We start from the raw sequence: 12,851 nt of genomic DNA on the forward strand, positions 1-12,851 counted from the left end.
GCTTAATTAGTGGCTCTCCTGCTGCCAGTCACACAGAACAAGAATGACATGTTCAAAAACAGCAACCATTCAAGACTGGCTCGAGTGTAATGTAAAGTCAACGAACAGACAACACTATAGTGGCCAGGATTTTAAGACCAATATCAGCTGGGATGCATACCTGGAATGATTTTATCTCGAGTAAGCAGAACTGTCAGGAATCAAATCCTGACCCAATTGTGTCACAAAGGAGTTAGCGCTCTTACTTCAAAACCACACCTCCCATCCTCTGATACATGCTTTTGTAACAGAGGTCCTGGTCTCATTTTTCCTCAACAGTGGACATCTTTCTTCAGTGCAATTTTTGAGCACGTAGCAGTCTTACTAATAGAGACTTAAAAATCTTTTTATAACTGTAAGAGATTGGAAACCAGGGAACAGGATATTCAGAATTCATAATGTGGAGGAGGTTGCTACATTGCCATGATCTCAGAATTAGCAGAAAGACCTGCAAAGTAAGCAAGGCAATCATGTATTGCACATTTTAAGAGTCTTACTCAAAATTACTCATTTAGTAGCTGTGGAAACAAAAATGCACTTTCATTAATAATATATTGGTCTCTATAATGGTGCAGGCATTTTCGCTGCTTCCCCACTTATCACAGATAGCTGTTATATATGTGGGGTGTTTGCAAAATCTCCATGATGTGAAGTTTAGATTGATTCAAAATTAGCCCTGTATAAGTGCAAGTGTAGGTGCCTGAATGAGTGAGCCTTATAATTTACTGGTTCCCCAACCATGGTTGGTTCCTGCAGTGCACCTTATGCTGCCCAGATAGACACCATGATCCAGCCTTCTACTAATTGTGAAACTAAACCAACGGTTAAAAAATTACTAATGTAATATAATATAATATAATATAATATAATATAATATAATATAATATAATATAATATAATATATCCATCCATTATACAACCCGCCATATCCTAACACAAGGTCACAAGGGTCTGCTGGAGCCAATCCCAGCCAACACAGGCCACAAGCCAGGAACAAATCCCCAGGAGAGTGCCAACCCAACACAAATAATATAATATAATCCATCTTAACAAAAGGACAAGTGTCTGTGTGTCCATCCAGTTCCTATGGCTGTGTCATTCCAACAGATTGCGCATCACAAACATTTGCAGCAATAATACATGAATTGCATTTGTCATTCCAACAGATGGCGTATTACAAACATTTGTAGTAATGCATTTTATTCTTATGAATGTTTGTGATGCGCCATCTGTTTGAATGACAAATGCAATGCATTTTATTACTAAATGCAGTACAAAGTACATTCCAATAGGTGTTGCAATGTAGAAGGTCTACATTGATTATTCAGATTTCAACCCATCTTAGGCAGATAGCAAAAATAGTATAAGATACACTCACCAGCCACTTTATTAGGTACACCTTACTAATACTGGGTGGAACCCCCTTTTGCCTTCAGTACTGCCATAATTCTTCATGGCATAGATTCAACAAGGTGCAGGAAACATTCATCAGGGACTTTGGTCCATATTGACATGATAGCATCAGGCAGTTGCTGCAGATTTGTCAGTTGCACATCCGTGATCCAAATGTCCCATTTCATCACAAGGTGCTCTATTGAATTGAGTGGAGTGACTGTGGAGGCCATTTGAGTACAGTGAACTAACATGTCATGTTCAAGAAAGCAGTTTGAGATGATTTGAGCTTTGTGACATGGCACATTATCCTGCTGGAAGAAGATATCAGAAGATGGGTACACTGCGGTCATATAGGGATGGCCATGATCAGCAACAATACACAGGTAGGCTGTGGCATTTAAACAATGCTCAGTTGATACCAAATTCTATCAATTCAATGGGTCTGCATGGGTTTTCCATCTGGTACTCTGGCCTTCTTTTCACTTTCCCTAGCTTAAGCAAGTTAGGTTTAGAGATTAAAGTTGGCCCTGTTGGTGTTGTACAGTAAGTGTATGCATGAGTGGACCCTTAAATGGACTATGCAATGAATAAAAAAGACACCCATCTTAGATTATGTACGAATTGTAAACTGGCTAAGTATGAGTAAATGTTGTTGTATGTGTTTATGAACATGCTTTTGACAGACTGGCATCCAGTTTATGGTTGATTCTTGGATACAATGCTACTCCATAACATTATAACAAAAGGCATTCTCAGAAAATTGTTAATAACATAGCCTTTCATTCATTTTTTAACATGTAATCCAGTTCTTATAATACAACATTACATAACATTTTTAAATGTGTTGTGCCATTCTCGAGGCTGTGTGGGGTGTGGGGTGAAGTCTAACTCAGCAGTATTGACCACATGGCCATACATAACAAGATCTAAATGTAATATAGCATTAAGCAGCACTTGTGCCTCTCAGCTCACAAGTTAAAGCATTATCTATATGGAATGTATACGTATGTTGTCCCTGTATCCTCATCAGTTTTCTTACACACTCCAAATGTGTGCAGTTTAAATTGACTGGTAGCTCTAAAGTGGTCCAGTTTAAGTACAGTAAATGTGGGTGTGTTGAGTATTGTTTCCTGTGATGGATACCATTCCATCCTAAGACAAATGATGTGTGCCATAGAAAACTATGAAATAGAATTAGTGGGTTTGGAAACAAAATAAATAATATACCACACTTTCCTGCTCAGTTGGTTTCCAAGTCGTTGAACTGAAAAGTAAAAGTAACATACACCAAGCTGAAACGAGCCCTAGATAAGAGACGGTCACGCACACATACTCACATCAGGACAAATCAGTGGTAAGCTGACAGCATGTTTTTGGAATGTGGGAGGAAATCCACTCAGACATGATATTATGTTATTCAACCATTCATTTCCTCGCCTGCATAATACAATTCAGGACTGCAGGCCTGACCTTATTATATTATATTATATTATATTATATTATATTATATTATATTATATTATATTATATTATATTATATTATATTATAATTTTTATACCTCTTATTTCCTGATCATGGTACAAGATGCTGGAAACAATCCTGGCAACAACACACACAAAGCAGAAAAATGTGCCCAGGAGGTAATACTAATCCATCAACCCTACACATACTCTCTCACACTAGGCCAGCTTAGAGTCATCATTAGTAACTAGACACATACTGATGCTATCACATGTATTGCTTCAACTCTAGCACCCTGTAATAATGACAGAAAAGCACATGTTACAAGTAGCTGGTTTGCAGGTTTAGCCACCAAGTCTTTCCTTAGAGCACATTGAAAGGCCAGTGTCAGTCCTGACTACAGCATGTACCAATCAAAGGATAGAATAAAGCTTTGTGTAATGAGTGAAGGGTTGAGGTGCTTCAATAGAGTAAAGAGTATCTTTCGTTCTTTTATTGGAGGTAATGTTTATTGGGGTATGTGAGCATCTAAGGTATTGATAGGCCCTAGCATCTTAAATGTTCTGCTACCTTGCACAATTGTACACATTTTCATTTTACCTTACTTCTCTTTAACATGTTCATCCACAGACAATGTACTGCTGTATGAACTGGTTTGTAAAAAAAACATTATGACAGGTGCAATACAATACCAGCTGTATTTATTAGCAAACCAGATTGCTAGAGGTGCAACAAAGAAAGGAGGTAGGAGTAGGCACTACAAGGGTGTGCAAGGTAGGCACACACATTTTTCTCTGGCAAACCCTATCTAACAGAACCAAGACAACACTGCACAAGTGACTTTGTGCGGACACAGGGAGTTCGTGTTACCTCATATCTCCCACCACCCGGCCCCGATTCCTATCCTACCTTATTTTGTTTGCAAGACATGCATGTAGGAAGGCATATACAGCTTTCTTCCTAAGATATTGAAATTGTGGGAGTGAAGCAACATTTCTATGAGTAACCACACATCCCAGTGCCATTTTTTAACTATTATTTCTCTCTATTATAAAAGAAAATCCTGCGACGAGACAAACCTTTTTTCAAAGAGATAATTGAGACGAGACTTTGGCCATGAGATTTTTTCAAGTCCTGCCCTCCTCTCAACCATATTCAACCATGCCCACAGTCCTCTCACCTCTCATTCGTGTGAATGCTTTTGACAGACACAGTTCCTGTTCTCTCAGCTCTTATAAATTTTTACGATTTCCTCACTTTAAGTTCCCAATAAAAGAAGACTTATTTTGTCCAAATCTTATTGAAGAATTTCATCCCGAAGGGTTATCAACAGAAGAAATGAGTACACAGGCAATTATAGCACCAAGAAACAATGAAGTCAAACGAACTAACGCAAAAATTGCTGTTCAGTTACATGGCAAATTGTTTAAATGCGTATTAATAGACTATACTGAAACAGTTGGTGGTGATCGTGCAGAAGATGAAAACATCAACTTACAATACCCCGAAGAATGTCTAAAACCATGAACACTGTCCGGTCTTCTTTCACACGAATTACTGTAACAGAAGGATGTATACAAGAAAGGTAATGTAGTACATCTTCCGCAGATACCAATCAACACCAAAGGAGATCTTGATATGCCATTCGTATTATAACATTTACAGTTTCCCGTTAGAATAGCTTTTGCTATGACAATTAACAAATCACAGGGACAAACATTTGAAAAAGTAATTATTTTATTTAATAGAGAGAAAGAAACGAAACTCACTTACAGGCAGTTATACGTTGCGTTGTCATGATGTAAGTCCAAACACAGAATCAAAATTCAATTTGATATTGACGAAAATTTAATAAAAAAATTGTTTTTAGTGAAGTTTTACAGTAAAAGTGTAAGTTTAAAAAGTATTTGCGTATTAATTTCAAATCCAAACAGAATGAAATTGTAAAACGCAATGAATAACTCTAACACAACATGAAACATAATTTTCTTTCAATTTATTACATTTTACTATTTTTTACTATGGCTAATTACTCGCTATAATGTAAAATAGCTAGTTCTATCATGCATATGTAACAATTCCCATGAAAATAACAATCTGTTTAAATTGTACATCCGCATCCCCATACGTGAGCGGCAGAAGCGCAAAGAGGCTAGCGCATAGCACCCGCCTGGGAGTGGGCGAGTGAAGCGAGCAGGGGGCAAAGCCCCCTAGTATAGATAGATAGATAGATAGATAGATAGATAGATAGATAGATAGATAGATAGATAGATAGATAGATAGATAGATAGATAGATGCTGCTCTATCTATCTATCTATCTAACAAGATAATAGAGTGAGATTTATGTACTTTATGCAACAGAAGGATATTTGATAAGAAAAATGAAATGAAGATTCTGACCATCACACAGAGTGGTGGTAAGTGATACAGAAGCATTAGATATAAGGTTGCAGACACAGGTGTAGTCAATTTACACTTGACAATGTGGGACCCACTAAATAACCACAGCCATGATACCAGTGGTGCCCTCTTAGCCTCTTAGCTGCTGTGCCTAACACTGTACCTGAAGGCTGTCAAAATCTCAAACAGCTTATCAGCTGGCTTTGGTCCCAAGTCACATCACAATGCAGCACATGCTGATTAGTTGAGGGGTGGGGTGGGGGTGCGGCACTGGAGCCGTGGAAGTAGCCTTGCATCAGACAGCGCATAGTGCCTGACGGCAAGGTCAAAATTAGGACATCGGAAAGAAAACTGCCTTCCAAGAAGACAAGGCCAGACTTACCTCACCTAGCAGGCTGCCTCCAATTAAGAGACAAAAAGAAGCCCCTCAGGGACATCTGATCATCTCGCTTACATCCCCGACAAGCAAGGCTCAGTTAGACAGTGAAAGGTTACACGCAAAGTGCATAAGCAGCGAATCTAATGGAAGCTGGACAAGCAAGAGCAGCACTGCAGCAGCCTTCTCCTTCCACTGCATCCCCACAACTTGCTTAGCATTAATATCATTTCCAAAGAGAAGATGAGCAGCTGCAATGTGGCAAGGTGTCTCCATAAGGGCTACCAGAAGGATCTCTCCCATTCCAAGGAGGGGTTTCTTATGCAGAGGGCATAGGAATGATGCAGAAAAAAACATGGAAATAAGACAGTATGTCTCTCAAGACTTCAACTGTCTCAATATCTAACACCTCCCCCACTGAATGACCCGCAACATTAGTAGAGAGTGGTGATGGGACACAGGCTAGTGGCATTACTGCTGCAGAGTACAAGACAAGCAAACTGTACGAGGTGCAACAAGCAGATGGAAAATGCACATAATAAATACATAAAAAGGAAGGAAGATATCCAACACCAGTGTTGACCAGCAAAACAGGTCTATGGAAAAGGACAATTGAGGTCAGCAGTGCATGTCGTTTAGCTGCTGTAGTCATGGATTCAAATTGCCCAGCCAGTTAATTCAGTGTGACTGCAAGGTTACGTACTGTAAGCTCTTATAAAGTACACTAAATATAAAGCACAGATGGTCCATACCCTGAAAGATGCTAATATAGAATGAAGTTGTACTGAATGGCCTATGAAATTTTGAATTTCCTCATGCTCCAAATAAAAGTAGACAAAAAAATTACTGTATAAATCTTTTACTGCTCCTTCTGAGCATTCTAAGAGTCTGCACTGAAAGGATTTTATATATGCTGTTTGATCAATAGACTTAAAGTTGTCACATTACCAGCCTGACCATTCTTTATAAGAATATTCATATCCTTTGGTAAGGTATTATGTGTGTAAAGTGCATAAGAATAGTTCACACCATGAAAGGCACTATATAACATCAAGAGTAAACTAGCTGTCCATAGTTATAAACATTTTCTTATGTTTCAGGAAGACACAACACAATGTTGGGTAGCACAATGGCACAATGATGAGTCTCACTAATACAATATCCTATACGTTTAAATCCTGTACATGATCACACTCTGTGTGGAGGTTGTACATTCTACCCATTTCAACATGGGTCATTCTCTAGGTACTCTGGTTTCCCTTTCATATCACAAAGATGTGTGGCGGTAGCTAATTGCAATTCTAAACTGACCCTGTAGGAATGCACCCAGGTACAGACTGGCACCCTGTACAGGGATGATTTTTCTGTTGTGCCTGATGCTGCCAGAATTGGATTGGATTCCTCTGACCTTAAACTCGATTAAGCAGTATATGACGAAATATGATTTGACATGATAAAAGTGTGTCTAAGAGTATAATATTACATTGTACAATCCCAGTTCTGGATATAGATGGATGAATAATATAATATAATATAATATAATATAATATAATATAATATAATATAATATAATATAATATAATATAATATAATATAATATAATATAATATAATATGAATTAAAATGATAAAAGTACATTTAGGAATATAATATAACACGGTATGAGTTGATATGATAAAAGCACTTTTGAGAGTATGATATAAAAAACAATAGATTATATTATAATATGATAAAACAGCATCAAACAGTATAATGTAATATATCTATATTGGTGCAGTAAATGATTCTTTCAAGGGCAAGACATGATAAAGATGTCCATTAGGTTTACTGGTGACTCTGAACTGGCTTGGCCTTAATGAGTGTCTGTGTGTGCACGTGTGTGTATATCCTGCCATGTGGTTCATTGTAGGAGTGCATTTTTCCTTATATGTCTACCACTTTAGGATGGTGCTTTGAATTGAGATAGATAACTATTCCAAGGGCACACTAACTAACAAATAAGAAAAATGATGGTGATTTGTGAAAGAATTTACAAAGAAATGGGTTATACACTTTAAAGACTACTTGACCATGAACACGTCCCTTAAGTAACAACACTCTAATTATAAGAGGGTCTTCTCTAAATTGTTTTGTACTGTATGGACATTGGCATAAGGAGTTTAAGAGTTTTAAACCTCAAGGCTGTCAGTTCCATTCCTACCTAAAGCTCACCATGTCACTCTGAACAAATTTCTTAGGCTGCCTTTAACCCAACTGTAAACACAGGTAAAATACTTCTAAAGTGCCTTGGGATGGTTTTCACTGTACAAATTCACTATACAAAATAAAAGTCTGATGTACTGTAGTGTTCAAGTATTTTTTTGGTCCTCGTCATATGAAACATATAAAACAAAAATATGAACAAGAAAAGGAGTAAATCTGACACTAAGAAGTTAGTCTGTATGTCCCCCAGACCAAGTTCAAGTATAACATACTTTCCTGCAGGAGTGGACTATGCTGGAGAGCCTAAGGAAAGCTAACTAAAATACTGCTAAACTAAAATATAAACATACTATGAGGTCCAGTGATATTATGGTCATACAACTGAGAACACAAGCCAAGAATCTCATATAGTTGTCCACTAATACCAATACATCATTTTTCTCTGAACTTATACAACAACAACGTTACCAGTAACCTCAAACTTCATTCTCCTTTGAAAAATCCAAGTATGAACAAATCACACGCAAGATGAGATAGTGTGACCATCAAGGGATAATGCAACAAAAACCTTGTTGGGAGACTGACCTCCTCTCCATTTCCCGCACAAGATCAACAACAATCGAAGGACCCTGTGAGACACTGCACTAATTTGATAACTATCATGTGCAGGCGTCATGGCTATAGGAAATCAATGTAAATCCTTAGTGAGCACTCTTACGACTCACATAAACAATATGACCTTTCACCTCTTGCCAGTGACCCAACTGATGTGCATAAGAGCAAATGCTAGCAATCTTTCTCCATGCATACAGACTTCAATTTCATTGTTTCAGATAGAATCCCCCCAACTTCACAGCCCTCAAGTTCTAACAAAGTGAGATGAACCCAGAAAGGCTTACCTCCTCCCACTGGTGGATGTAGCGGATAAGCCTAGATAGACGCAGGAGCCTCAGAAGACTTAGGATTTTTGTGAAGCGCACAATTCTCAGTGCCCGTGCAGTTTTGTATACTTCTGAGTCTATTCCCTTCTCCACTATCAAAAATATATAATCCACAGGGATGGAGGAGACAAAGTCCACCACAAACCAAGTCTTTAGATACTTCTTTTTGATCTTCTTAGGGTCAAGGATAATTTCTGTGTTGTCCTCAATGACAATCCCAGTCCGGAAGTTCAGTACCAAATCCATTAGGAAGAAGGTGTCCGACACAACATTAAAAATAATCCAGGGAGTCGTGGTTTCATCTTTAAAGAAAGTGATGCCCACAGGAATGATTATAAGGTTTCCCACCATGAACAAGAGCATTGTGAAATCCCAGTAGAACCTGGTGGTGTCAAAAGAGAACAGTATCATTAGCATCACTCCCTAGTGCTGTTCCCTGAAGATTCTTCTGACTGTCCAGACATTCCATAAATTAAATATAACAATGTGAAGCCACAAATGCAACAGTCCCTCATTCTATTTCATTCACTTTGCCTCTTAATGAAACGATTTTATGGAACTACTCACCAAGTACATAAAAATGAAACAACAAGAGACTCCTCTTGATGAACAAACTGGTTGCTCTGAAAACTATTTCAAATAAAGAAAATGAAGCATCCATTGATTACTGGCTTCATCATATAATGAAGTAAATAAACAGAATGCAAGATTTCCTCTCAATCCACATACTAATTAATATAAAACAAAAATCTACCACCAAAACAAAAAAGAACTACAGAAGAAGAGCATTTACTAAACCTTCTCTCTTCAAAATTGCCTTCTACTTAACTCATCTTCACTTATTGTGGAAAATGAATATAGCATGGTTTATTCTCTAGATCATGGGTGTCCAACTCCGGTCCTGGAGGGCCGCAGTTGCTGCAGGTTTTCATTAGAACCCTTTTCCTATCAGTGACCAGTTTCCACTGCTAATTAACTTATTTTCCCTTCATTTTAATAGCCTTATTTCTAAGGATACAGTCCTCTGAATTTATTCCTTTCTTCATTAAATGATAGGCAAACCGAAATGAGATGTGAAACGAGCCAACAGTTGACCAGCTAAACTGGGATTTCAATCTCCAACCAATTTCACTCCAACCAATCTTTTAATGAGAAGCTGATTTTTGCTGTTAATTAAACCCTCCATTTAATTCCATGGCTGGTTGCTGCTCTCATTCTGCCACAGCAGACATTTCCAAAACTGTTGATTTTTCTGTTTTTTTTCTAAGAACACCATCAAAATGTGTTGGTGTCCTGAGAGATCAACCTTACCAAGACCTTCACATTTCTTTATTTTCAGATATTGTGTGATGGGCACAGATGAGTTGGTCATGTGGTGGCTTGTTTTGTGTCTCGTTATTGTTTGGCTGCTAATTAAGGAAAGGGGCCTGAGTCAAGTTAATCAAAACTAAGGCAAAGAAGTTAATCAGGCGCAAAAACTGGTCACTAAGGAAGAAGATGGTTAGAATGAAAACCTGTAGCCACTGAGGCCATCCATGACTGGAGTTCAACACCAGTGCCTTAGTTGTCTCTTTTCCTTAATGAGCAGCCAAACAATAATTAGGCACAAAACAAGTCACCACATGACCAACTAACCTGAAAATAAAGAAAATTGAAGGTCTCTGTCATGTTGGTTTGCTCAGGTCACCAAAACATCTTGATGGTAGTCTTAGAAAAAACAGAAAATCAACAGTGCGCTGTGGCAGAATGAGAGCAGCAACAAGTCATGATATTCAATGATGGCTTTAATTAACAGCATGAATTGGCTTCTCATTGAGAAACTGGTTGTAGATAAACTGGCTGGAGGTGGTTAGTTTCACACCTCATATCTGTTTGGCTGCCATTTAATGAAGAAACAAATCAATTCAGAGAACTGAGTCCTTAAAAACAGGGCTATTAAAATGAAGGAATACAAGTTAATTAGCAGTGAAAACTGCTCGCTGACTAGGAAAAGGGTTCGAATGAAAATCTGCAGCCACTGCGGCCCACCAGGACTGGAGTTTGGCACACCTGCTCTAGATGGAGAAAAACTACAGAAAAGTAGCCCACACTTCCAATACTATGATGATCCATTCATCCTTTCCTTACGAAATGCTCAGCAACTAATGAAAACAGACATTCACTTAATAATTTTAGTTGAGAAAGGTGGAAAACTTTAGATGGCTTTCAAACCCTTTTCTCGAGTTAATGAAAAACGTAAAGGAATCTTTCAAGCAACTGTCAGCTGTCTAATAATGTTAAACTACAGAAAATCTTCATCATTCAATCTTCCTGAAATGACATAAAACTCAGCTTTTCCTTCATCCACTCACCCTGCTCACTTCAAATAATGTGAACTACAGTAGACAGGCCTTCCCCCACCATGCTGCAGTCATCCTTCCTTTACCGTTTTTTGTCGCTTGCAATTTATCATTACATGCTATGCAAAGAGCTTTGACACATTTTAGGCAAAATTAGGAGTCTTAAATTTTTTTTATTTTTATTTTTAAAGTGCAACCCAATTTTTCCCAAAAAAATGGTGTTCCCATTAAAAGAAAATAAATAAGCCAAGCCTATCTATCCATTATTTTCCACTGCTGGCAAATAATAGCAATTTGTTAGGTTCCATGATGATACCAATGAACCTTATGAATCCTATATGTGCATAAAATTACATGTAATTGTACAAAGAGTGTTTAGAGCTTGTCCCCATTAGATTATAATAAGAGGACCCCATCCAACAACAAAAATTAAATTTGTATTTCTTTCTCTGCAGGATCTAACCTATGTTATTTTAATAGAATACTAAGAAAAACTGAGGGTGCATGATTGCAATAAGACCTTGACAACAAAAATGACACTTTAAACATAAGTAATATCAAACAAAGACCACTATCTTCTGGACACTATATAGAAACCATACAGCAAAATGATTGGAAAAACAAGTTCACTGAGTTCAAAGTACCTGTCTATATGAACAGATATACTAGAATAAAGTATAAAGTAGACTGACAAACTGAAGTATGCCACATTGTACTATTGATTAAAAACTGCTTCTGTGATGGAGTTCATTGCAGCTTCATCCTCATCAAATTTCTTTATTAATTGTGAATTTGATGTCACGTTAATGGTTTCATCTTTTAAAATAACTAACATCTAAAATGTACAACAAATTGATCCTAAGTTGTGTGCATGCTCACAAAGACCAGACCAGTCAACATCGATCACATTCTTGCACCATCTGGCATCACAGGTGTTGGGCCACTTGGCAACCCCACTTTCACCAAGTTTGAGAAATACAGTTAGGGAAAACTAGAGAAGAACAGGTCCACGTAACGACAGAAATCTGTAGAAGTGGATGTGCCTGTCTTGTAAAACAATCATGACTAAAAAACATGAAGATACTTCCTCGACTCAACTCTCTTAATAATTGATGAATTTTACCAGAAAGTGGCCTTCACTAAGATGGGAAATTGTAGGATAAAAGGTTTGTCATTTCTCCATTTAAATAATAGAAAACTGGAGAAAAGAAATCTCTAGCTCTGGCCCAACCATTACAATTGAATATAATACAGAAAAGGAGGCCACACTTAGCATCCATCCATCCATCCATTTACCAACCCGCTGAATCCGAACACAGGGTCACGGGGGTCTGCTGGAGCCAATCCCAGCCAACACAGGGCACAAGGCAGGAACCAATCCCGGGCAGGGTGCCAACCCACCGCAGGACACACACAAACACACCCACACACCAAGCACACACTAGGGCCAATTTAGAATCGCCAATCCACCTAACCTGCATGTCTTTGGACTGTGGGAGGAAACCGGAGCGCCCGGAGGAAACCCACGCAGACACGGGAAGAACATGCAAACTCCACGCAGGGAGGACCCGGGAAGCGAACCCAGGTCCCCAGGTCTCACAACTGCTAGGTAGCAGCGCTACCCACTGTGCCACCGTGCCACCCCACACTTAGCATTTTCTATTTAAAGTATAAAAAACTACAGAAAGGGCACTTC

The 12,851-nt window shown here is 38.2% G+C and overlaps 1 protein-coding gene across 1 annotated transcript in view; it reads right to left on the minus strand.

The window, feature by feature from the left end:
• hcn2b (hyperpolarization activated cyclic nucleotide-gated potassium channel 2b) overlaps positions 1-12,851 on the minus strand; it is a 102,334-nt gene that overhangs the window by 85,308 nt on the left and 4,175 nt on the right. The window contains 1 exon segment of the mRNA XM_028816226.2: positions 8,775-9,198. Within this exon segment, the coding sequence (XP_028672059.1) occupies positions 8,775-9,198 (424 nt within the window).

Source organism: Erpetoichthys calabaricus, chromosome 12, assembly GCF_900747795.2.
Source record: "Erpetoichthys calabaricus chromosome 12, fErpCal1.3, whole genome shotgun sequence".
Classification (NCBI taxonomy): domain Eukaryota; kingdom Metazoa; phylum Chordata; class Cladistia; order Polypteriformes; family Polypteridae; genus Erpetoichthys; species Erpetoichthys calabaricus.